Here is a 27,500-nt window from a genome sequence, read left to right on the forward strand (position 1 = left end):
ACTGACCTTAAGTCTCTCTACTATACTGACCTACAATCTCTCTACTATACTGACCTACAGTCTCTACTATCCTGACCTACAGTCTCTACTATACTGACCTACAGTATCTACTATACTTAACTACAGTCTCTACTATACTGACCTACAGTCTCTACTATACTGACCTACAGTCTCTACTATACTGACCTACAGTCTCTACTATACTGACCTACAGTCTCTCTACTATATTGACCTACAGTCTCTACTATACTGACCTACAGTCTCTACTATACTGACCTACAGTCTCTACTATACTGACCTACAGTCTCTCTACTATACTGACCTACAGTCTCTCTACTATACTGACCTACAGTCTCTACTATACTTAACTACAGTCTCTACTATACTGACCTACAGTCTCTACTATACTGACCTACAGTCTCTACTATACTGAACTACAGTCTCTACTATACTGACCTACAGTCTCTCTACTATATTGACCTACAGTCTCTACTATAATGACCTACAGTCTCTACTATACTGACCTACAGTCTCTATACTATATTGACCTACAGTCTCTACTATACTGACCTACAGTCTCTCTACTATACTGACCTACAGTCTCTCTACTATACTGACCTATAGTCTCTACTATACTGACCTACAGTCTCTACTATACTGACCTACAGTCTCTACTATACTGACCTAAAGTCTCTCTACTATACTGACCTACAGTCTCTACTATACTTACCTACAGTCTCTCTACTATACTGACCTACAGTCTCTCTACTATACTGACCTACAGTCTATACTATACTGACCTACATTCTCTCTACTATACTGACCTACAGTCTCTACTATACTGACCTACAGTCTCTACTATACTGACCTACAGTCTCTACTATACTGACCTACAGTCTCTCTACTATACTGACCTACAGTCTCTCTACTATACTGACCTACAGTCTCTACTAAACTGACCTACAGTCTCTTTACTATACTGACCTACAGTCTCTACTATACTGACCTACAGTCTCTACTATACTGACCTACAGTCTCTCTACTATACTGACCTACAGTCTCTCTACTATACTGACCTACAGTCTCTACTATACTGACCTACAGTCTCTCTACTATACTGACCTACAGTCTCTACTATAGTGACCTACAGTCTCTCTACTATACTGACCTACAGTCTCTCTACTATACTGACCTACAGTCTCTCTACTATACTGACCTACAGTCTCTCTACTATACTGACCTACAGTCTCTACTATACTGACCTACAGTCTCTCTACTATACTGACCTACAGTCTCTACTATACTGACCTACAGTCTCTCTAATATACTGACCTACAGTCTCTCTACTATACTGACCTACAGTCTCTACTATACTTACCTACAGTCTCTCTAATATACTGACCTACAGTCTCTCTACTATACTGACCTACAGTCTCTACTATACTGACCTACAGTCTCTACTATACTGACCTACAGTCTCTACTATACTGACCTACAGTCTCTACTATACTGACCTGCAGTCTCTATACAATACTGACCTACAGTCTCTACTATACTGACCTACAGTCTCTCTACTATACTGACCTACAGTCTCTACTATACTGACCTACAGTCTCTCTACTATACTGACCTACAGTCTCTCTACAATACTGACCTGCAGTCTCTCTACTATACTGACCTACAGTCTCTCTACTATACTGACCTATAGTCTCTCTACTATACTGACCTACAGTCTCTCTACTATACTGACCTACAGTCTCTACTATACTGACCTACAGTCTCTATACAATACTGACCTACAGTCTCTACTATACTGACCTACAGTCTCTACTATACTGACCTACATTCTCTACTATACTGACCTACAGTCTCTACTATACTGACCTACAGTCTCTATACAATACTGACCTACAGTCTCTACTATACTGACCTACAGTCTCTCTACTATACTGACCTACAGTCTCTACTATACTGACCTACAGTCTCTACTATACTGACCTACAGTCTCTACTATACTGACCTACAGTCTCTATACAATACTGACCTACAGTCTCTACTATACTGACCTAAAGTCTCTCTACTATACTGACCTACAGTCTCTACTATACTGACCTACAGTCTCTCTACTATACTGACCTACAGTCTCTCTACTATACTGACCTACAGTCTCTCTACTATATTGACCTACAGTCTCTCTACTATACTGACCTACAGTCTCTCTACTATACTGACCTACAGTCTCTCTACTATACTGACCTACAGTCTCTCTACTATACTGACCTATAGTCTCTCTACTATACTGACCTACAGTCTCTACTATACTGACCTACAGTCTCTACTATACTGACCTACAGTCTCTCTACTATACTGACCTACAGTCTCTCTACTATACTGACCTACAGTATCTACTGTACTTAACTACAGTCTCTACTATACTTACCTACAGTCTCTACTAGACTTACCTACAGTCTCTACTATACTGACCTACAGTCTCTCTACTATACTGACCTACAGTCTCTCTACTATACTTACCTACAGTCTCTACTATACTGACCTACAGTCTCTCTACTATACTTACCTACAGTCTCTACTATACTGACCTACAGTCTCTCTACTATACTGACCTACAATCTCTACTATACTGACCTACAGTCTCTCTACTATACTGACCTACAGTCTCCACTATATCGACCTACAGTCTCTACTATACTGACCTACAGTCTCTCTACTATACTGACCTAAAGTCTCTACTATACTGACCTACAGTCTCTACTATACTTACCTAGAGTCTCTACTATACTGACCTACAGTCTCTACTATACTTACCTACAGTCTCTACTATACTGACCTACAGTCTCTACTATACTGACCTACAGTCTCTCTACTATACTGACCTACAGTCTCTCTACTATACTGACCTACAGTCTCTACTATACTGACCTACAGTCTCTCTACTATACTGACCTACAGTCTCTACTATACTGACCTACAGTCTCTACTATATTGATCAACAGTCTCTCTACTATACTGACCTCCAGTCTCTACTATACTTACCTACAGTCTCTACTATACTGACCTACAGTCTCTCTACTATACTGACCTACAGTCTCTCTACTATACTGACCTACAGTCTCTCTACTATACTGACCTATAGTCTCTACTATACTTACCTACAGTCTCTACTATACTGACCTACAGTCTCTCTACTATACTGACCTACAGTCTCTACTATACTGACCTACAGTCTCTCTACTATACTGACCTACAGTATCTCTACTATACTGACCTACAGTCTCTACTATACTGACGTACAGTCTCTCTACTAGACTGACCTACAGTCTCTACTATACTGACCTACAGTCTCTACTATACTTACCTACAGTCTCTACTATACTGACAAACAGTCTCTACTATACTGACCTACAGTCTCTCTACTATACTGACCTACAGTCTCTACTATACTGACCTACAGTCTCTCTACTATACTGACCTACAGTCTCTCTACTCTACTGACCTACAGTCTCTACTATACTGACCTACAGTCTCTACTATACTGACCTACAGTCTCTCTACTATACTGACCTACAGTCTCTCTACTATACTGACCTACAGTCTCTCTACTATACTCTATACTGACCTACAGTCTCTACTATACTGACCTACAGTCTCTCTACTATACTGACCTACAGTCTCTACTATACTTACCTACAGTCTCTACAATACTGACCTACAGTCCCTCTACTATACTGACCTACAGTCTCTCTACTATACTGACCTACAGTCTCTCTACTATACTGACCTACAGTCTCTACTATACTTACCTACAGTCTCTACAATACTGACCTACAGTCTCTCTTTTATACTGACCTACAGTCTCTACTATACTCTATACTGACCTACAGTCTCTCTACTATACTGACCTACAGTCTCTACTATACTTACCTACAGTCTCTACAATACTGACCTACAGTCTCTCTACTATACTTACCTACAGTCTCTACTATACTGACCTACAGTCTCTACTATACTGACCTACAGTCTCTACTATACTGACCTACAGTCTCTCTACTATACTGACCTACAGTCTCTCTACTATACTGACCTACAGTCTCTCTACTATACTGACCTACAGTCTCTCTACTATACTGACCTACAGTCTCTACTATACTGACCTACAGTCTCTCTACAATACTGACCTATAGTCTCTCTACTATACTGACCTAGAGTCTCTACTATACTGACCTACAGTCTCTACTATACTGACCTATAGTCTCTCTACTATACTGACCTACAGTCTCTCTACTTTACTGACCTACAGTCTCTCTACTATACTGACCTACAGTCTCTACTATACTGACCTACAGTCTCTACTATACTGACCTACAGTCTCTACTATACTGACCTACAGTCTCTACTATACTGACCTACAGTCTCTCTACTATACTGACCTACAGTCTCTCTACTATACTGACCTACAGTCTCTCTACTATACTGACCTACAGTCTCTACTATACTGACCTACAGTCTCTCTACAATACTGACCTATAGTCTCTCTACTATACTGACCTAGAGTCTCTACTATACTGACCTACAGTCTCTACTATACTGACCTATAGTCTCTCTACTATACTGACCTACAGTCTCTCTACTTTACTGACCTACAGTCTCTCTACTATACTGACCTACAGTCTCTACTATACTGACCTACAGTCTCTACTATACTGACCTAGAGTCTCTACTATACTGACCTACAGTCTCTACTATACTGACCTACAGTCTCTACTATACTGACCTACAGTCTCTCTACTATACTGACCTACAGTCTCTCTACTATACTGACCTACAGTCTCTCTACTATACTGACCTACAGTCTCTACTATACTGACCTACAGTCTCTCTACTATACTGACCTACAGTCTCTACTATCCTGACCTACAGTCTCTACTATACTGACCTACAGTCTCTCTACTATCCTGACCTACAGTCTCTACTATACTTACCTACAGTCTCTCTACTATACTGACCTACAGTCTCTACTATACTGACCTACAGTCTCTACTATACTGACCTACAGTCTCTCTACTATACTGACCTACAGTCTCTTCTAACAGCCAATGTTAGTTTATCACTAACGCTGGTTCCAGCCCTAACAGCCAATGTTAGTTCATCACTAACGCTGGATACTAATAGATCATCAGTCATAGAAAACACCAGTTGTTATAACTTCTAATGACATAGTAAATCATGACACCAGTATTTATAACTGCTAATGACATAGTAAATGATGACAGCAGTAGTTATAACTGCTAATGACATAGTAAGTCATGACACCAGTAGTTATAACTGCTAATGACATAGTAAATCATGACACCAGTAGTTATAACTGCTAATGACATAGTAAGTCATGACACCAGTTGTTATAACTGCTAATGACATAGTAAATCATGACACCAGTAGTTACAGTATAACTGCTAATGACATAGTAAATCATGACACCAGTAGTTATAACTGCTAATGACATAGTAAGTCATGACACCAGTAGTTATAACTGCTAATGACATAGTAAATCATGACACCAGTAGTTATAACTGCTAATGACATAGTAAATCATGACACCAGTAGTTATAACTGCTAATGACATAGTAAGTCATGACACCAGTAGTTATAACTGCTAATGATATAGTAAGTCATGACACCAGTAGTTATAACTGCTAATGACATAGTAAGTCATGACACCAGTAGTTATAACTGCTAATGACATAGTAAGTCATGACACCAGTAGTTATAACTGCTAATGACATAGTAAATCATGACACCAGTAGTTTTAACTGCTAATGACATAGTAAGTCATGACACCAGTAGTTATAACTGCTAATGACATAGTAAATCATGACACCAGTAGTTATAACTGCTAATGACATAGTAAATCATGACACCAGTAGTTATAACTGCTAATGACATAGTAAATCATGACACCAGTAGTTATAACTGGTAATGACATAGTAAATCATGACACCAGTAGTTATAACTGCTAATGACATAGTAAGTCATGACACCAGTAGTTATAACTGCTAATGACATAGTAAGTCATGACACCAGTAGTTATAACTGCTAATGACATAGTAAGTCATGACACCAGTAGTTATAACTGCTAATGACATAGTAAGTCATGACACCAGTAGTTATAACTGCTAATGACATAGTAAATCATGACACCAGTAGTTTTAACTGCTAATGACATAGTAAGTCATGACACCAGTAGTTATAACTGCTAATGACATAGTAAATCATGACACCAATCGATATAACTGCTAATGACATAGTAAATCATGACACCAGTAGTTATAACTGCTAATGACATAGTAAGTCATGACACCAGTAGTTATAACTGCTAATGACATAATAAATCATGACACCAGTAGTTATAACTGCTAATGACATAGTAAATCATGACACCAGTAGTTATAACTGCTAATGACATAGTAACTCATGACACCAGTTGTTATAACTGCTAATGACATAGTAAATCATGACACCAGTTGTTATAACTGCTAATGACATAGTAAATCATGACACCAGTTGTTATAACTGCTAATTACATAGTAAATCATGACACCAGTTGTTATAACTGCTAATGACATAGTAAATCATGACACCAGTTGTTATAACTGCTAATGACATAGTAAATCATGACACCAGTTGTTATAACTGCTAATGACACAGTAAATCATGACACCAGTTGTTATAACTGCTAATGACATAGTAAATCATGACACCGGTTGTTATAACTGCTAAAGACATAGTAAATCACAAAGGACCTGCCATGAGACAGAAGGGGAAGAAGGTGGAACCTCATCTTATATGGTCCAGTGATAAGACAGCTGCTACTAACACACTGTCTAACTGGGTTGGGGACACTGTCTCCCTTGTAATGGGGGAGGAAAGAGGGAGGAGAGGGTGAGGATGAGAGCCAGAGAGAGAGAGAGAGAGAGACAGAGAGAGAGAGAGAGAGAGAGAGAGAGAGAGAGAGAGAGAGAGAGAGAGAGAGAGAGAGAGAGAGAGAGAGAGAGAGAGAGAGAGAGATAGAGAGAGAGAGAGAGAGAGAGAGTAGAGAGAGAGAGAGAGAGAGAGAGAGAGAGAGAGAGATAGAGAGAGAGAGAGAGAGAGAGAGAGAGAGAGAGAGAGAGAGAGAGAGAGAGAGAGAGAGAGAGAGAGAGAGAGAGAGAGAGAGAGAGAGAGAGAGAGAGAGAGAGAGAGAGAGAGAGAGAGAGAGAGAGAGAGAGAGAGAGAGAGAGAGAGAGAGAGAGAGAGAGAGAGGGAGAGAGAGAGAGAGACAGACAGGGTATGTGATGTGATTTGGTACTGAGTTGTATTCTATATCTATCTGTATTTATGATTACCTGTAGAGGTGTTACAAGACATTTCATCTGCTGCAAGGAGGACCAAATTATTTCTGCAAGAGAAGATAAGATTCACAATAGCACTGTGCTGTCTGAGGGGAGAGATCAGAGGAGGGGAGGGGAGGGTAACACTGGAGGAGAGGATGGGAGAAAGAGGGATGATGAGATGGAGAGGATGGGGAGAAAGAGGGATGATGTGGAGGAGAGGATGGGGTGAAAGAGGGATGATGTGGAGGAGAGAATGGGGTGAAAGAGGGATGATGTGGAGGAGAGGATGGGAGAAAGAGGGATGATGTGGAGGAGAGGATGGGGAGAAAGAGGGATGATGTGGAGGAGAGGATGGGGGAGAAAGAGGGATGATGTGGAGGAGAGGATGGGGAGAAAGAGGGATGATGTGGAGGAGAGGATGGGGTGAAAGAGGGATGATGTGGAGGAGAGGATGGGGTGAAAGAGGGATGATGTGGAGGAGAGGATGGGAGAAAGAGGGATGATGTGGAGGAGAGGATGGGGAGAAAGAGGGATGATGTGGAGGAGAGGATGGGGAGAAAGAGGGATGATGTGGAGGAGAGGATGGGGAGAAAGAGGGATGATGTGGAGGAGAGGATGGGAGAAAGAGGGATGATGTGGAGGAGAGGATGGGGAGAAAGAGGGATGATGAGGAGGAGAGGATGGGGAGAAAGAGGGATGATGTGGAGGAGAGGATGGGGAGAAAGAGGGATGATGTTAAGGAGAGGATGGGGTGAAAGAGGGATGATGTGGAGGAGAGGATGGGGAGAAAGAGGGATGATGTGGAGGAGAGGATGGGGAGAAAGAGGGATGATGTGGAGGATAGGATGGGGAGAAAGAGGGATGATGTGGAGAAGAGGATGGGAGAAAGAGGGATGATGTGGAGGAGAGGATGGGGAGAAAGAGGGATGATGTGGAGGAGAGGATGGGGTGATAGAGGGATGATGTGGAGGAGAGGATGAGAGAAAGAGGGATGATGAGGAGGAGAGGATGGGGAGAAAGAGGGATGATGTGGAGGATAGGATGGGGAGAAAGAGGGATGATGTGGAGGAGAGGATGGGGAGAAAGAGGGATGATGTGGAGGAGAGGATGGGGTGAAAGAGGGATGATGTGGAGGAGAGGATGGGGAGAAAGAGGGATGATGTGGAGGAGAGGATGGGAGAAAGAGGGATGATGTGGAGGAGAGGATGGGGAGAAAGAGGGATGATGTGGAGGAGAGGATGGGAGAAAGAGGGATGATGTGGAGGAGAGGATGGGGAGAAAGAGGGATGATGTGGAGGAGAGGATGGGAGAAAGAGGGATGATGTGGAGGAGAGGATGGGAGAAAGAGGGATGATGTGGAGGAGAGGATGGGAGAAAGAGGGATGATGTTGAGGAGAGGATGGGGCGAAAAAATTTAATTTGAAAAGTGGGGAATCTTCAACATAATAAATATGAGAACTATGTCAATATGAAGCAGAGAGGATCGTTAATCTAGCTCTCTAACAGTCCTCCCCAGAAACGTGTTAATATGAAGCAGAGAGGAGCGTTAATCTAGCTCTCTAACAGTCCTCCCCAGAAACATGTCAATATGAAGCAGAGAGGAGCATTATTCTAGCTCTCTGATAGTCCTCCCCAGAAACATGTCAATATGAAGCAGAGAGAGTTTAGCATTATTCTAGCTCTCTAACAGTCCTCCCCAGAAACATGTCAATATGAAGCAGAGAGGAGCATTATTCTAGCTCTCTAACAGTCCTCCCCATAAACATGTCAATATGAAGCATTGTACGAGATCTTCAGTTTTTTGGCAATTTCTCGCATGGAATAGCCTTCATTTCTCAGAACAAGAATAGACTGACGATTTTCAGAAGAAAGTTATTTGTTTCTGGCCATTTTGAACTTGTAATCGAACCCACAATTGCTGATGCTCCAGATACTCAACTAGTCTCAAGAAGGCCAGTTTTATTGCTTCTTTAATCAGCACAACAGTTTTCAGCTGTGCTAACATAATTACAAAAGGGTTTTCTAATGATCAATTAGCCTTTTAAAATGATAAACACAACGTGCCATTGGAACACAGGACTGATGGTTGCTGATAATGGGCCTCTGTACGCCTACAGTATGTAGATATTCCATTAGAAATCAGCCGTTTCCAGCTACAATAGCCATTTACAACATTAACAATGTCTACACTGTATTTCTAATCAATTTGATGTTATTTTAATGTCATTTTCTTTTGAAAACAAGGACATTTCTAAGTGACCCCAAACTTTTGAACGGTTGTGTACATGTACTATTATATACAATACAGGCTAAGCTAACTGTAGTGTATACTGCACTATTATATACAGTATAAGCTAAGCTAACTTTAGTGTATACGGCACTATTATATACAGTACAGGTTAAGCTAACTAAAGATATACATGTACTATTATATACAATCCAGGTTAAGCTAACTGTAGTGTATACTAGACTATTATATACAGTACAGGCTAAGCTAAATGTAGTGTATACTGTACTTTTATACACAGTACAGGCTAAGCTAACTGTAGAGTATACTGCACTAGTATATACAGTACAGGCTAAGCTAAATGTAGTGTATACTGTACTTTTATACACAGTACAGGCTAAGCTAACTGTAGAGTATACTGCACTATTATACACAGTACAGGCTAAGCTAACTGTAGAGTATACTGCACTAGTATATACAGTACAGGCTAAGCTAACTGTAGAGTATACTGCACTAGTATATACAGTACAGGCTAAGCTAAATGTAGTGTATACTGTACTTTTATACACAGTACAGGCTAAGCTAACTGTAGAGTATACTGCACTATTATACACAGTACAGGCTAAGCTAACTGTAGAGTATACTGCACTAGTATATACAGTACAGGCTAAGCTAAATGTAGAGTATACTGTACTTTTATACACAGTACAGGCTAAGCTAACTGTAGAGTATACTGTACTTTTATACACAGTACAGGCTAAGCTAACTGTAGAGTATACTGCACTATTATACACAGTACAGGCTAAGCTAACTGAACAGTGGTCTAAGGCACTGCATCGCAGTGCTAGCTGTGCCACTAGAGATCCTGGAATGATGGAGGCCACTGTGTCCTTGGGGACCTTCAATGCTGCAGACATTTTTTGGTACCCTTCCCCAGATCTGTGCCTCGACACAATCCTGTCTCTGAGCTCTACGGACAATTCCTTGGACCTCATGGCTTGGTTTTTGCTCTGACGTGCACTGCCAACTGTTGGACCTTATATAGACATGTGTGTGCCTTTCCAAATCATGTCCAATCAATTGAATTTATCACAGGTGGACTCCAATCAAGTCCTAGAAACATCTCAAGGATGATCAATAGAAACAGGATGCACCTGAGCTCAATGTTGAGTGTCATAGCAAAGCGTCTGAATACTTATGTAAATAGGGTATTTCAGTTTTCTATTTTTAATACATTTGCACACATTTCTAAAAACCTGTTTTCGCTTTGTCATTATGGGTTATTGTAGATTGATGAAGGAAAAAATTAATTTAATCAATTTTAGAATAATGCTGTTACGTAACAAAATGTGTGAAAAGGGGTCTGAATACTTCCAGAATGCACTGTACATATGAGGAGAAAGCTGAAGACTCTACCTATCCATTGATTTAAATATACTGTATCCTCTGTCTGATTCCCAGTTTGTCCACTAGACAGCAGTAGGAGATCACATGACGTCTCTTGGCGACTTCTTATGACATTGCCAGCATTAAGATTTGAGTTCGATTTCCAAAAAGACAAGACCTGTAGCTTTCAAATGATATGTCACTTTCTATTTTCTGATAATGCAGTTTTTTTTGCAGTTACATATTGCAGCTTTAAGTTATTAAAACCTGTTAAATTCTGAGCGGTTGTTTTGGGCGTGGTACAGGTTCCCCCTCCCACTCACCGTCCCTGTACAGCGCCCAAAACAACCGCTCAGAATTTAACAGGTTTTAATAACTTAAAGCTGCAATATGTAACATTTTCTGGGCGACCCGACCAAATTCACATAGAAAAGGAAGTTATAGATCTGTCATTCTCATCAAAAGCAAGTCTAAGAAGCGGTAGATCTGTTTTATGTGCACTATTTCTATGCTTCCCGGTCTTAAGTTTCCTTTTTGCGTCTTTTACTTTAGGTTTTGTACACCAGCTTCAAACAGCTGAAAATACAGTATTTTGGGTTATGTAAAATATATTTAGATGGTACAATGATTCTCTACACTATACTTGTTTGTTTTGTCACATTAACTGAAATTAGGCGAACAATTAGAATTTTTGCAACCAGGAAATGGAGGAGTGATTTCTGCGTAGTGCATCTTTAATGATGCAGCAGAGACCAACAGCATGCAGATTGACTCAGCCCATCTCTATCACGGTAGGTAGCTGCTTAGAACACGTGTATTTCAATTTCAATTTCTCAACATACTTTACCTAAAGAGGCATAAACAAAGAAGAGAGAAAAATTAGAGATATCTAGATCCACATCTAAACAGATCTCCCAGGATTAAGGCAGATAATAGAACAGAAAGACATGGTTGACAGTGTTTAATCAAGAGGCGAATAACATTATAATCACAGGATCACACACACAAGAGGGCTACTGGTGTACGGCAACGTTTAAGATCAAATCAACATTAGTCCTCATTAGTCCCCATAACATCGACGGAAACAGAGAATGGGCGTGTGCATGTGTGAGTGTGTCACATAGGGGAGCATCTCAACGGTCTAACTTGTCTTTCTCTGCTGTACTCTTTCTCTACTGTCCCTCTTTCTCTACTGTTCCTCTACTGTTCATCTTTCTCTACTGTTCCTCTTTCTCTACTGTTCCTCTTTCTCTACTCTTCCTCTTTCTCTACTGTTCATCTTTCTCTACTGTTCATCTTTCTCTACTGTTCCTCTTTCTCTACTGTTCCTGTACTGTCCCTCTTTCTCTACTGTTCGTCTTTCTCTATTATTCCTCTTTCTCTACTGTTCCTCTACTGTTCCTCTTTCTCTACTGGTCATCTACTGGTCATCTTTCTCTACTGTTCCTCTGTCTCTACTGGTCATCTTTCTCTACTTTTCCTCTTTCTCTACTGTGCCTCTTTCTCTACTGTTCCTCTACAGTGCCTCTTTCTCTACTCTTCCTCTACTGTTCCTCTTTCTCTACTGTTCCTCTTTCTCTACTGTGCCTCTTTATGTACTGGTCATCTTTCTCTACTGTTCCTCTTTCTCTACTCCTCCTCTTTCTCCACTGCTCCTCTACTGTTCCTCTTTCTCTACTGTTCCTCTACTCTTCCTCATTCTCTATTGTTCCTCTTTCTCTAGTGTTCCTCTACTGTTCCTCTTTCTCTACTGGTCATCTTTCTATACTGTTCCTCTTTCTCTACTGCTCCTCTACTGTTCATATTTCTCTACTGTTCCTCTACTGTGCCTCTTTCTATACTGTTCGTCTTTCTCTACTGTTCCTCTTTCTCTACTGTTCCTCTACTCTTCCTCTGTCTCTACTATTCCTCTTTCTCTACTGTTCCTCTACTGTTCATCTTTCTCTACTGGTCCTCTTTCTCTACTGTTCCTCTTTCTCTACTGTTCCTCTTTCTCTACTGTTCATCTATCTCTACTGTTCCTCGTTCTCTACTTTCCCTCTTGCTCTACTGTTCCTCTTTCTCGACTGTTCCTCTACAGTGCCTCTTTCTCTACTGTTCCTCTACTGTTCCTCTTTGTCTACTGGTCATCTTTCTCTACTGTTCCTCTTTGTCTACTGGTCATCTTTCTCTACTGTTCCTCTTTCTCTACTGTTCCTCTTTCTCTACTGTTCCTCTTTCTCTACTGGTCATCTTTCTCTAATGTTCCTCTTTCTCTACTGTGCCTCTTTCTCTACTGGTCATCTTTCTCTACTGTTCCTCTTTCTCTACTCTTCCTCTTTCTCTACTGCCCCTCTACTGTTCCTCTTTCTCTACTGTGCCTCTTTCTCTACTGTTCCTCTTTTTCTATTGTTCCTCTTTCTCTACTGTTCCTCTACTGTTCCTCTTTCTCCACACATCATCTTTCTATAATGTTCCTCTTTCTCTACTGTTCCTCTTTCTCTACTGTTCCTTTACTGTGCCTCTTTCTATACTGTTCCTCTTTCTCTACTGTTCCTCTTTCTCTACTGTTCATCTTTCTCTACTGTTCCTATACTCTTCCTCTTTCTCTACTGATCCTCTTTCTCTACTGTTCCTCTACTGTTCATCTTTCTCTACTGTGCCTCTTTCTCTACTGTTCCTCTTTCTCTACTGTTCCTCTTTCTCTACTGTTCCTCTACTGTTCATCTATCTATACTGTTCCTCTTTCTCTACTGTTCCTCTTTCTCTACTGTTTCTCTTTCTCTACTGTTCCTCTTTCTCTACTGTTCCTCTACTCTTTCTCTTTCTCTACTATTTCTCTTTCTCTACTGTACCTCTTTCTCTACTGTTCCTCTACTGTTCCTCTTTCTCTACTGTTCCTCTTTCTCTACTGTTCCTCTACTCTTTCTCTTTCTCTACTGTTCCTCTTTCTCTACTGGTCCTCTTTCTCTACTGTTCCTCTTTCTCTACTGTGCCTCTTTCTCTACTGTTCCTATACTGTTCCTCTTTCTCTACTGTTCCTCTTTCTCTACTGTTCCTCTTTCTCTACTGTTCCTCTACTGGTCCTCTTTCTCTACTGTGCCTCTTTCTCTACTGTGCCTCTTTCTCTACTGTTCCTCTTTCTCTACTGTTCCTATACTGTTCCTCTTTCTCTACTGTTCCTCTTTCTCTACTGTTCCTCTTTCTCTACTGTTCCTCTTTCTCTACTGTTCCTATACTGTTCCTCTTTCTCTACTGTTCCTCTTTCTCTACTGTTCCTCTTTCTCTACTGTTCCTCTACTGGTCCTCTTTCTCTACTGTGCCTCTTTCTCTACTGTGCCTCTTTCTCTACTGGTCCTCTTTCTCTACTGGTCCTCTTTCTCTACTGTTCCTTTTTCTCTACTGTACCTCTTTCTCTACTGTTCCTCTACTGGTCCTCTTTCTCTACTGTTCCTCTTTCTCTACTGTTCCTTTTTCTCTACTGTACCTCTTTCTCTACTGTTCCTCTACTGTGCCTCTTTCTCTACTGTTTCTCTTTCTCTACTGTTCCTCTTTCTCTACTGTTCCTCTTTCTCTACTGTTCCTCTTTCTCTACTGTCCCTCTTTTTCTGCTGGTCCACTCTCCTTCACATCTCTAATCTTTACTGAAACAACTGTAAATATGACAGTAAATGTATCAATGTATTGTGTATACTGTTTAATCAATATATATTTCACCCATCCTGTGTTTTCAAATCAGTGTGATGGAGAGAAGACATACAGTGCATTCAGAAAGTATTCAGACCCCTTGACTTTTTACACATTTTGTTACGTTACAGCCTTATTCTAAAATTGATTAAATTGTTTTTTCCCCTCATCAATCTACACACAATACCCCAGAATGACAAAGCTAAAACAGTTTTTTGCAAATGTATTAGAAATAAAAAACTTAAAAATCACATTTACATAGGTATTCAGACCCTTTACTCAGTACTTTGTTAAAGCACCTTTGGCAGCGATTACAGCCTCGAGTCTTCTTGGGTATGACACTACAAGCTTGGCACACCTGTATTTAAGGAGTTTCTCCCATTCTTCTCTGCAGATTCTCTTAAGATCTGTCAGGTTGGATGGGGAGCGTTGCTGCACAGCTATTTTCAGGTCTCTCCAGAGATGTTAGATTGGGTTCAAGTCCGGGCTCTGGCTGGGCCATTCAAGGACATTCAGAGACTTGTCCTGAAGCCACTCCTGCATTGTCTTGGCTGAGTGCTTAGGGTCGTTGTCCTGTTGGAAGGTGAACCTTCTCCCTTGTCTGAGGTCCTGAGAGCTCTGGAGCAGATTTTTTTTCAAGGATCTCTCTGTACTTTGCTCCGTTCATCTTTCCCTCGATCCTGGCTAGTCTCCCAGTCCCTCCCCCGATTGCTCAGTTTGGCCGGGCGGCCAGCTCTAGGAAAAGTCTTGGTGGTTCCAAATAATCCTGTCTCGGAGCTCTACGGACAATTCCTTCGACCTCATGGCTTGGTTTTTGCTCTGACATGCACTGTCAACTGTGGGACCTTATATAGACAGGTGTGTGCCTTTCCAAATCTTGTCCAATCAATTGAATTGACCACAGGTGGACTCCAATTAAGTTGTAGAAACATCAAGGATGATCAATGGAAACAGGATGCACCTGAGCTCAATTGCGAGTCTCATAGCAAAGGGTCTGAATACTTATGTAAATAAGGTATTTCTGGTTTAATTTTTTAACAGATTTGCAAAACATTTATACAAAACTGTTTTTGCTTTGTCATTATGGAGTATTGTGTGTAGATTGCTGAGGATTTTTATTTATTTAATCTATTTTAGAATAAGGCTGTAACGTAACAAAATGTGGAAAAAGTCAAGGGGTCTGAATACTTTCCGAATGCACTGTAATACAGTTATTGGTAGAAACATGTTTGAAAAACTTTTGTTCTGGGGTTGAGCTACCCCTTGCGGCAGTGTTTCCCAAATTCAGTCCTGGGGACCCCAAAGCTTGATGATGAGTTGATTATCTGAATCAGCTGTGTAGTGCTAGGGCAAAATTCAAAACGTTCACCTCTTGGGGTCCCCAGGACCGAGTTTGGGAAACACTGCCTTACAGAATGTGAAGTTGATAGGCTGAGTCTAGAGCAACACTTTGGGGTGACCCATCCCTTACAGACTGTTAAGTTTTTAGGCTGAGTCTAGTGCAACACTTTGGGGTGACCCATCCCTTACAGACTGTTAAGTTTTTAGGCTGAGTCTAGTGCAACACTTTGGGGTGACCCATCCCTTACAGACTGTTAAGTTTTTAGGCTGAGTCTAGAGCAACACTTTGGGGTGACCCATCCCTTACAGACTGTTAAGTTTTTAGGCTGAGTCTAGTGCAACACTTTGGGGTGACCCATCCCTTACAGACTGTTAAGTTTTTAGGCTGAGTCTAGAGCAACACTTTGGGGTGACCCATCCCTTACAGACTGTTAAGTTTTTAGGCTGAGTCTAGAGCAACACTTTGGGGTGACCCATCCCTTACAGACTGTTAAGTTTTTAGGCTGAGTCTAGAGCAACACTTTGGGGTGACCCATCCCTTACAGACTGTTAAGTTTTTAGGCTGAGTCTAGTGCAACACTTTGGGGTGACCCATCCCTTACAGACTGTTAAGTTTTTTAGGCTGAGTCTAGAGCAACACTTTGGGGTGACCCATCCCCTTACAGACTGTTAAGTTTTTAGGCTGAGTCTAGTGCAACACTTTGGGGTGACCCATCCCTTACAGACTGTTAAGTTTTTAGGCTGAGTCTAGTGCAACACTTTGGGGTGACCCATCCCTTACAGACTGTTAAGTTTTTAGGCTGAGTCTAGTGCAACACTTTGGGGTGACCCATCCCTTACAGACTGTTAAGTTTTTAGGCTGAGTCTAGTGCAACACTTTGGGGTGACCCATCCCTTACAGACTGTTAAGTTTTTAGGCTGAGTCTAGTGCAACACTTTGGGGTGACCCATCCCTTACAGACTGTTAAGTTTTTAGGCTGAGTCTAGTGCAACACTTTGGGGTGACCCATCCCTTACAGACTGTTAAGTTTTTAGGCTGAGTCTAGTGCAACACTTTGGGGTGACCCATCCCTTACAGACTGTTAAGTTTTTAGGCTGAGTCTAGTGCAACACTTTGGGGTGACCCATCCCTTACAGACTGTTAAGTTTTTAGGCTGAGTCTAGTGCAACACTTTGGGGTGACCCATCCCTTACAGACTGTTAAGTTTTTAGGCTGAGTCTAGTGCAACACTTTGGGGTGACCCATCCCTTACAGACTGTTAAGTTTTTAGGCTGAGTCTAGTGCAACACTTTGGGGTGACCCATCCCTTACAGACTGTTAAGTTTTTAGGCTGAGTCTAGAGCAACACTTTGGGGTGACCCATCCCTTACAGACTGTTAAGTTTTTAGGCTGAGTCTAGTGCAACACTTTGGGGTGACCCATCCCTTACAGACTGTTAAGTTTTTAGGCTGAGTCTAGTGCAACACTTTGGGGTGACCCATCCCTTACAGACTGTTAAGTTTTTAGGCTGAGTCTAGTGCAACACTTTGGGGTGACCCATCCCTTACAGACTGTTAAGTTTTTAGGCTGAGTCTAGTGCAACACTTTGGGGTGACCCATCCCTTACAGACTGTTAAGTTTTTTAGGCTGAGTCTAGTGCAACACTTTGGGGTGACCCATCCCTTACAGACTGTTAAGTTTTTTAGGCTGAGTCTAGTGCAACACTTTGGGGTGACCCATCCCTTACAGACTGTTAAGTTTTTAGGCTGAGTCTAGTGCAACACTTTGGGGTGACCCATCCCTTACAGACTGTTAAGTTTTTAGGCTGAGTCTAGTGCAACACTTTGGGGTGACCCATCCCTTACAGACTGTTAAGTTTTTAGGCTGAGTCTAGTGCAACACTTTGGGGTGACCCATCCCTTACAGACTGTTAAGTTTTTAGGCTGAGTCTAGTGCAACACTTTGGGGTGACCCATCCCTTACAGACTGTTAAGTTTTTAGGCTGAGTCTAGTGCAACACTTTGGGGTGACCCATCCCTTACAGACTGTTAAGTTTTTAGGCTGAGTCTAGTGCAACACTTTGGGGTGACCCATCCCTTACAGACTGTTAAGTTTTTAGGCTGAGTCTAGTGCAACACTTTGGGGTGACCCATCCCTTACAGACTGTTAAGTTTTTTAGGCTGAGTCTAGTGCAACACTTTGGGGTGACCCATCCCTTACAGACTGTTAAGTTTTTAGGCTGAGTCTAGTGCAACACTTTGGGGTGACCCATCCTTACAGACTGTTAAGTTTTTAGGCTGAGTCTAGTGCAACACTTTGGGGTGACCCATCCCTTACAGACTGTTAAGTTTTTTAGGCTGAGTCTAGTGCAACACTTTGGGGTGACCCATCCCTTACAGACTGTTAAGTTTTTAGGCTGAGTCTAGTGCAACACTTTGGGGTGACCCATCCCTTACAGACTGTTAAGTTTTTAGGCTGAGTCTAGTGCAACACTTTGGGGTGACCCATCCCTTACAGACTGTTAAGTTTTTAGGCTGAGTCTAGTGCAACACTTTGGGGTGACCCATCCCTTACAGACTGTTAAGTTTTTAGGCTGAGTCTAGTGCAACACTTTGGGGTGACCCATCCCTTACAGACTGTTAAGTTTTTAGGCTGAGTCTAGTGCAACACTTTGGGGTGACCCATCCCTTACAGACTGTTAAGTTTTTAGGCTGAGTCTAGTGCAACACTTTGGGGTGACCCATCCCTTACAGACTGTTAAGTTTTTAGGCTGAGTCTAGTGCAACACTTTGGGGTGACCCATCCCTTACAGACTGTTAAGTTTTTAGGCTGAGTCTAGTGCAACACTTTGGGGTGACCCATCCCTTACAGACTGTTAAGTTTTTAGGCTGAGTCTAGTGCAACACTTTGGGGTGACCCATCCCTTACAGACTGTTAAGTTTTTAGGCTGAGTCTAGTGCAACACTTTGGGGTGACCCATCCCTTACAGACTGTTAAGTTTTTAGGCTGAGTCTAGTGCAACACTTTGGGGTGACCCATCCCTTACAGACTGTTAAGTTTTTAGGCTGAGTCTAGAGCAACACTTTGGGGTGACCCATCCCTTACAGACTGTTAAGTTTTTAGGCTGAGTCTAGTGCAACACTTTGGGGTGACCCATCCCTTACAGACTGTTAAGTTTTTAGGCTGAGTCTAGTGCAACACTTTGGGGTGACCCATCCCTTACAGACTGTTAAGTTTTTAGGCTGAGTCTAGAGCAACACTTTGGGGCCAACTTTCCTCCTGTGAACCCTGCATGTCATCCTTCAGCCCTGTCTGGTCCGTCCCCCTAATGTCTCCCCTCCTGCCCCACTCCCTCACGTTGTTTCCACCGCTACACTCTCTCTGTCAGTTCATTTGATTTAATCAGCCAATTACTGTGGAGGATTCTGGGGTAGCTGTGGTCCCAACCGTCCTGATTGGACCAAGGAATTATACTAATAAACTACAGAGGGAGAGAGAGAGAGAGAGACTGAGAATGACAGAGGGAGAGAGACCGAGAGACGGAGCGAGAGAGGTAGAGCGGAGAGAGAGAGAGAGAGAGAGAGAGAGAGAGAGAGAGAGAGAGAGAGAGAGAGAGAGAGAGAGAGAGAGAGAGAGAGAGAGAGAGAGAGAGAGAGAGAGAGAGAGAGAGAGAGAGAGAGAGAGAGAGAGAGAGAGAGAGAGAGAGAGAGAGAGAGAGAGAGAGCGAGTGAGTGAGAGGTAGAGAGCAACAGAGAGAGACAGAGAGGGAGAGAGAGACCCACATGAAAAAATACTATTGTATATTATGGCATAAATATACTGTAGAGTTTTTTTGCGGACTTTACTATAGTATTCACTGACTAAAGTCCGCAAAAACACTACAGTGAATACTATAGTAAAGTCCGCAAAAAAAATACTGTAGTATTTACTGTAGAATACTGTCGTATTCACTGTAGTATACTATAGTATTCACTGTAGTATTTACAGTTAACTATAGTATAACTACTGTAGTAAAAGAAAACAGTAGTATATACTATAGTAATTAATGTAGTGTTTTAGCGGATTGCAGTACACTGTAGTATTTACTATAGTGTGTTTGTTTTATTATCTTTGACATAGAAGTGGAGGCTTTCTCCTTCAGGAAACCTACTGTAGAAATACTAAAATAGCTCATTTTCCAGAACCTGTAGGTAGGTAGGTAGGTAGGTAGGGCAGGGTATATATGCCAGTTAAGAGAGAGAGAGAGAGAGAGAGAGAGAGAGAGAGAGAGAGAGAGAGAGAGAGAGAGAGAGAGAGAGAGAGAGAGAGAGAGAGAGAGAGAGAGAGAGAGAGAGAGAGAGAGAGAGAGAGAGAGAGAGAGAGAGAGAGAGAGAGAGAGAGAGAGAGAGAGAGAGAGACAGACAGACAGACAGACAGACAGACAGACAGACAGACAGACAGACAGACAGAGAGGCAGAGAGAGACAGACGGAAAGAGAGACAGGAGAGAGAGAGAGAGAGAGAGAGAGAGCGACAGAGAGACAGAGAGACAGAGAGAGACAGACGGAAAGAGAGAAAGAGAGACAGAGAGAGAGAGAGAGAGAGAGAGAGAGAGAGAGAGAGAGAGAGAGAGAGAGAGAGAGAGAGAGAGAGAGAGAGAGAGAGAGAGAGAGAGAGAGAGAGAGACAGACGGAAAGAGAGAGCGAGAGAGAGACAGATGGAAAGAGAGACAGAGAGAGAGAGAGAGAGAGAGAGAGAGAGAGAGAGAGAGAGAGAGAGAGAGAGAGAGAGAGACAGAGAGACAGACGGAAAGAGAGACAGAGAGAGAGCGAGAGAGAGACAGACGGAAAGAGAGACAGAGAGTGAGAGAGAGAGAGAGAGAGAGAGAGAGAGAGAGAGAGAGAGAGAGAGAGAGAGAGAGAGAGAGAGAGAGAGAGAGAGAGAGAGAGAGAGAGAGAGAGAGACAGACAGACAGACGGAAAGAGAGACAGAGAGTGAGAGAGAGAGAGAGAGAGAGAGAGAGAGAGAGAGAGACAGAGACAGAGACAGAGACAGAGACAGAGAGGGATGAATAAAAGAGGTCCATCTTACCTGTCACTGTACGCAGCAGCTGTGGCGGCAGCAGGTTGTGCATATCTGTAGGCAGCGTAGCCACCCTGGAAACACACACGCACACACACACGGACACACACACGGACATGCACGCACACACACACACACACAGAGACACGCACACACACACACGCACACACGCAGATATACAGAGAGATGGTTAATACATTTAATTTATTCCTGTCAGTAACATTTATATTCTGCTGGATCATGAGCTATTTTGAATTTGTGGATCTACACATATAATGACAGAATACAACAACACACAGTTTGATCATTAGCAAGGCTGATGTAGGACTCAATACATATGAAATGCTTGGAAATTAAATATTTCTATGTGCTGAATTAATTATGCCACACAATCAATAGTTTACTGATTTAATAATAAAGGGAAGTAGATACATTTTTCATTCAAACATATTATTTGTTTTCAAAGATTAATTTGCCATCACTGCCTTCCAACAGATTCCCATATGTTCTACAAAGAACACAGATTTTAATTTATGTAATGCTGCCATCAGCTGTTCAATTAAGCAAACATGACACACACACACAAACACAAACACACACATCCATGCGACAGGCGAGTGTGCGGTGATGCAGTGATGATCAGTCTGTGAGCACAGCAAGACTCCATGTTCAACCAACCATAAAGTCACGCCAACCACATCACGGCCACGAACATGGCCAGCATGCATTCCACCACATAGAGCAGAGCAGCAAGCCCTCAGGAGATGAAGTGATTCTGTTCCCGGTAAAATATAATGTCCCCTGTTTCTGGTTCCTGTGAAATATAGTGACCCCTGTTTCTGGTTCCTGTAAAATACAGTGACACCTGGTTCTGGTTCCTGTAAAATACAGTGACCCCTGGTTCTGGTTCCTGTAAAATACAGTGACCCCTGGTTCTGGTAACTGTAAAATACAGTGACCCCTGGTTTATTGTTACTGTAAAATACAGTGACCCCTGGTTCTGGTTCCTGTAAAATACAGTGACCCCTGGTTCTGGTTCCTGTAAAATACAGTGACCCCTGGTTCTGGTTCCTGTAAAATACAGTGACCCCTGGTTCTGGTTCCTGTAAAATACAGTGACCCCTGGTTTATTGTTACTGTAAAATACAGTGACCCCTGGTTCTGGTTCCTGTAAAATACAGTGACCCCTGGTTTATTTTTACTGTAAAATACAGTGACCCCTGGTTTATTGTTACTGTTGCTACTCTTAGAACCTGGTGTTGTGTTGTTTCTGGTTCCTGCGAAATATAGTGTCCCTTAGTTCTCGGTGCTCTGCTCATCTACCCACAATGCACCTAATTTCTTCCAACAATGTGGAGACGATACATCTTCAGTCATATCAGTGATCAAATACTGTACTATAGTATTACCATTCTACTGATGTAATACTGTACTATATTATTACCATTCTACTGATGTAATACTGTACTATAGTATTACCATTCTACTGATGTAATACTGTACTGTATTATTACCATTCTACTGATGTAATACTGTACTATATTATTACCATTCTACTGATGTAATACTGTACTATATTATTACCATTCTACTGATGTAATACTGTACTATATTATTACCATTCTACTGATGTAATACTGTACTATATTATTACCATTCTACTGATGTAATACTGTACTATATTATTACCATTCTACTGATGTAATACTGTACTATATTATTACCATTCTACTGATGTAATACTGTACTATAGTATTACCATTCTACTGATGTAATACTGTACTGTATTATTACCATTCTACTCTACAGTGGTTCTACAAAGCATCTGATACTGGCATGGTCTAGGCATGGTACTTAGTCTGTGTACCAAATGGTACCCTATTCCCTATGGGCCCTAGTCAAATGTAGTGCACTATACAGGGAACAGGATGCCATTGGGGACACAGCCTTAGAGAGTGATGGACAGAGATGACAGGAAGATGAACTGGTATCTCCTGAGTTAGTCACCGTTCACTCTTCTGTGACACACCGTCTGTCAACCGTGTGTGTGTGTGTGTGTGTGTGTGTGTGTGTGTGTGTGTGTGTGTGTGTGTGTGTGGCAGGCAGGCAGGCAGGCATAGCAGAGAGAGAGAGAGAGAGAGAGAGAGAGAGAGAGAGAGAGAGCAGAGAGATAGAGCAAGAGTGAGAGAGAAAGAGAAAGGGGGGGTGCGAGAGAGAGAGAAAGAGAAGGGAAGAGAGAGAGAGAGAGAGAGAGGGGAGAGAGACAGAGAGCGAGAGAGAGAGAGAAAGCGAGAGGGGGGAGAGAGAGGGAAAGAGAGAGGGGGGAGAGAGGGAGAGAGAGAGATAGAGAGAGAGAGGGGGAGAGAGAGAGAAAAAGAGAGGGAGGAGAGAGAGAAAGAGAGAAGGGGAGAGAGAGAGAGAAAGAGAGAGGGGGAGATCCTGACTCACTGTTCAGTTCTATCTTCCATGCTAATAAATTGTGTAACCTGTTTTATAACGGGTGTTTCTCTCCAGAGGTATTTTCTTGCTGTTGCAAGCAAGCACGCGTGTATGTGAGTGTGTGAGTGTGTGTATAGGAAGGGGAAGGATACAGGTAGATGGGACATTGAGAAAAATGTCCTAAACATGAACACACACATACTGTAATACCCCTGGAATCTTGGATTCTTCTCACTGAACCCCTGACTTGGTCCGTCCACACTTCCCTCTGATCAGGCTCACCACGCAGCCAGGTCACCCGTGATACAAGTCAGTATTCAACGTCCATCCATGTCTGAGGACGTCGGGAGATTACGTGGAAACCGGCCAATAGGGGCAACAGTGAGCATTATTACCTTGAAGTAGGTTTTGGTTTTGCTAGGGTGTTGTGGACGGGGATGGTGGATGGGCCTAAGCATATGCCTCATGTTCGAATCCAGAGATATAAAGTTGTTTTTAAGATTTTATTTTTAAGCCTATCCCAAACCTTATCCCTTACCTTAACCATTCAGAGTTAATGCCTGAACTTAACCTTAAACACGTTTGGAACAACTTCAAAATTGGACGTTTGAGAAACATGGATGAACGTCTAATTCTGACGTGAGACTGTGAGAGCTGGTTGCACCATGGGTGTATCCCAACTGGTACCCTATCCCCTATGTAGTGCATAACCTTTCACCCCGTCAGCCCCATGACAACAAGCATAAACACCATGCATGCAACGTCTAACAGAGGTAGCCAGTCTTCAACTAGCCTCTTCAGAAATAAGCAATTTAAACATTTCTGGATTCATATAGGTTGGTTGCAGTGGAGGCTGCTGAGGGGAGGACGGCTCATGATAATCGCTGGGACGGAGCAAATGGAATGGCATCAAACACACGGAAACCATGCGTTTGGTGTATTTGATACCATACCACTGATTCCACTCCAGCCATTGCAACAGGCCCATCCTCCCGAATTAAGGTGGCACCAACCTCCTGTGGTTGGTTGTGGATACATTACATTCAGCTGCTATAGGCCTACATTCAACCAACCCAAACCATATATGACATTTTAGAGAGTTGGGCCAACTTTTTGAATTTTGAATATTGTTCTAATTAGGCATTCAGTTACATACCATACTTTAAATATTCCCCATGTAACGTTGATGGGGAGCTATAAAATGTTAAAGTTTCATGTAAATGAATCATAATGCAGAAACCTCAATGTCCCAACTCTCTAGATACATGGCTCTGCAACTCTGAATACATGGCTCTGCAACTCTCTGAATACATGGCTCTGCAACTCTCTGAATACATGGCTCTGCAACTCTCTAGATACATGGCTCTGCAACTCTCTGAATACCTGGCTCTGCAACTCTCTGAATACCTGGCTCTGCAACTCTCTGAATACCTGGCTCTGCAACTCTCTGAATACCTGGCTCTGCAACTCTCTGAATACATGGCTCTGCAACTCTCTGAATACATGGCTCTGCAACTCTCTGAATACATGGCTCTGCAACTCTCTGAATACCTGGCTCTGCAACTCTCTGAATACCTGGCTCTGCAACTCTCTGAATACCTGGCTCTGCAACTCTCTGAATACCTGGCTCTGCAACTCTCTGAATACGTGGCTCTGCAACTCTCTGAATACCTGGCTCTGCAACTCTCTGAATACCTGGCTCTGCAACTCTCTGAATACCTGGCTCTGCAACTCTCTGAATACCTGGCTCTGCAACTCTCTGAATACCTGGCTCTGCAACTCTCTGAATACCTGGCTCTGCAACTCTCTGAATACATGGCTCTGCAACTCTCTGAATACCTGGCTCTGCAACTCTCTGAATACATGGCTCTGCAACTCTCTGAATACATGGCTCTGCAACTCTCTAAATAAATACCTGGCTCTGTAACTCTCTAAATAAATACCTGGCTCTGCAACTCTCTAAATAAATACCTGGCTCTGCAACTCTCTAAATAAATACATGGCTCTGCAATTCTCTGAATACGTGGCTCTGCAACTCTCTGAATAAATACCTGGCTCTGCAACTCTCTGAATATATGGCTCTGCAATTCTCTGAATACATGGCTCTGCAATTCTCTGAATACATGGCTCTGCAATTATCTGAATACCTGGCTCTGCAACTCTGAATACATGGCTCTGCAACTCTGAATACATGGCTCTGCATACAACCAACCAACATGAATACAGGAACATGTAAATGTCATATGTTCTGAGTGGTAAGTCGAAACATAACTATCCCTGTTACAGACCTCAACGTCATTCAGTATTAATAATACTTACATAAATATCTGCACCATAAAATCCATCCTGGTAAACAACACTGCAAAGGATGCAAACACAAACAAACACAAACAAAACAAACATCCATATTAGTGCAAGTTGACATGCAGGCACCAGCTAGACACAAACCCTGTCTGTCTGTTCAGAGGATAGTTTGTCCAATCAAAGACCACCAGACATGAGAGGGGTGGAGCCAAACAGGAAGTTCCCTCTCCCTCTCTCTCTCTCTCTCTCTCTCTCTCTCTCTCTCTCTCTCTCTCTCTGTGAATCCCAAACCACCGCCTCGCCCCTACCAACTCGCTTGGAGGGCCCTCTGTTGTCATGTGTTGCTTACGAAACTCAGAGGGTGACTTCCAGAGAGTGGCGAGGGGATCAATAAACCCATCAACTTCGGGACTCATGCCGTATTCAAAACAACTGGGAACTCGGAAATCTCAGACTTCTGACTGCTGCCTTCTGGCCTCTGTGACTGTTATCTCTCTCTGTTTTGACACTCTGCCTTCTGGCCTCTGTGACTTGTATCTCTCTCTGTAATGAAACTCTGCCTTCTGGCCTCTGTGACTGGTATCTCTCTCTGTAATGATACTCTGCCTTCTGCTCTCTGTGACTGGTATCTCTCTCTGTAATGAAACTCTGCCTTCTGGCCTCTGTGACTGGTATCTCTCTCTGTAATGATACTCTGCCTTCTGCTCTCTGTGACTGGTATCTCTCTCTGTAATGATACTCTGCCTTCTGCTCTCTGTGACTGGTATCTCTCTCTGTAATGATACTCTGCCTTCTGCTCTCTGTGACTGGTATCTCTCTCTGTAATGATACTCTGCCTTCTGCTCTCTGTGACTGGTATCTCTCTCTGTAATGATACTCTGCCTTCTGCTCTCTGTGACTAGTATCTCTCTCTGTAATGAAACTCTGCCTTCTGCTCTCTGTGACTGGTATCTCTCTCTGTAATGACACTCTGCCTTCTGCTCTCTGTGACTGGTATCTCTCTCTGTAATGACACTCTGCCTTCTGCTCTCTGTGACTGGTATCTCTCTCTGTAATGACACTCTGCCTTCTGCTCTCTGTGACTGGTATCTCTCTCTGTAAAGATACTCTGCCTTCTGCTCTCTGTGACTGGTATCTCTCTCTGTAATGACACTCTGCCTTCTGCTCTCTGGGACTGGTATCTCTCTCTGTAATGACACTCTGCCTTCTGCTCTCTGTGACTGGTATCTCTCTCTGTAATGACACTCTGCCTTCTGCTCTCTGTGACTGGTATCTCTCTCTGTAATGACACTCTGCCTTCTGCTCTCTGTGACTGGTATCTCTCTCTGTAATGACACTCTGCCTTCTGCTCTCTGTGACTGTTACGTCTCTCTGTAATGACACTCTGCCTTCTGCTCTCTGTGACTGGTATCTCTCTCTGTAATGACACTCTGCCTTCTGCTCTCTGTGACTGGTATCTCTCTCTGTAATGATACTCTGCCTTCTGCTCTCTGTGACTGGTATCTCTCTCTGTAATGACACTCTGCCTTCTGCTCTCTGTGACTGTTACGTCTCTCTGTAATGACACTCTGCCTTCTGCTCTCTGTGACTGGTATCTCTCTGTAATGACACTCTGCCTTCTGCTCTCTGTGACTGTTACGTCTCTCTGTAATGACACTCTGCCTTCTGCTCTCTGTGACTGGTATCTCTCTCTGTAATGATACTCTGCC

The 27,500-nt window shown here is 42.5% G+C and overlaps 1 protein-coding gene across 5 annotated transcripts in view; it reads right to left on the reverse strand.

Moving 5' to 3' along the window:
- LOC121559701 (RNA binding protein fox-1 homolog 1-like) overlaps positions 1 to 27,500 on the reverse strand; it is a 72,508-nt gene that overhangs the window by 5,249 nt on the left and 39,759 nt on the right. For 2 of the 5 annotated variants that reach the window (XM_045214330.1, XM_045214329.1), the window contains exons 9-10: positions 25,807 to 25,846; positions 21,058 to 21,122 (exon numbers count right to left, since the gene is read on the reverse strand). In XM_045214330.1, coding sequence (XP_045070265.1) covers positions 21,058 to 21,122; positions 25,807 to 25,846 — 105 coding nt within the window. Of the gene's footprint in view, positions 1 to 7,400; positions 7,454 to 21,057; positions 21,123 to 25,806; positions 25,847 to 27,500 lie in introns of all 5 variants that reach the window. The other 3 variants (XM_045214331.1, XM_045214332.1, XM_045214333.1) reach the window with 3 other exon arrangements.

The sequence above is a fragment of the Coregonus clupeaformis genome, unplaced genomic scaffold (assembly GCF_020615455.1).
Source record: "Coregonus clupeaformis isolate EN_2021a unplaced genomic scaffold, ASM2061545v1 scaf0235, whole genome shotgun sequence".
In the NCBI taxonomy this organism is placed as follows: domain Eukaryota; kingdom Metazoa; phylum Chordata; class Actinopteri; order Salmoniformes; family Salmonidae; genus Coregonus; species Coregonus clupeaformis.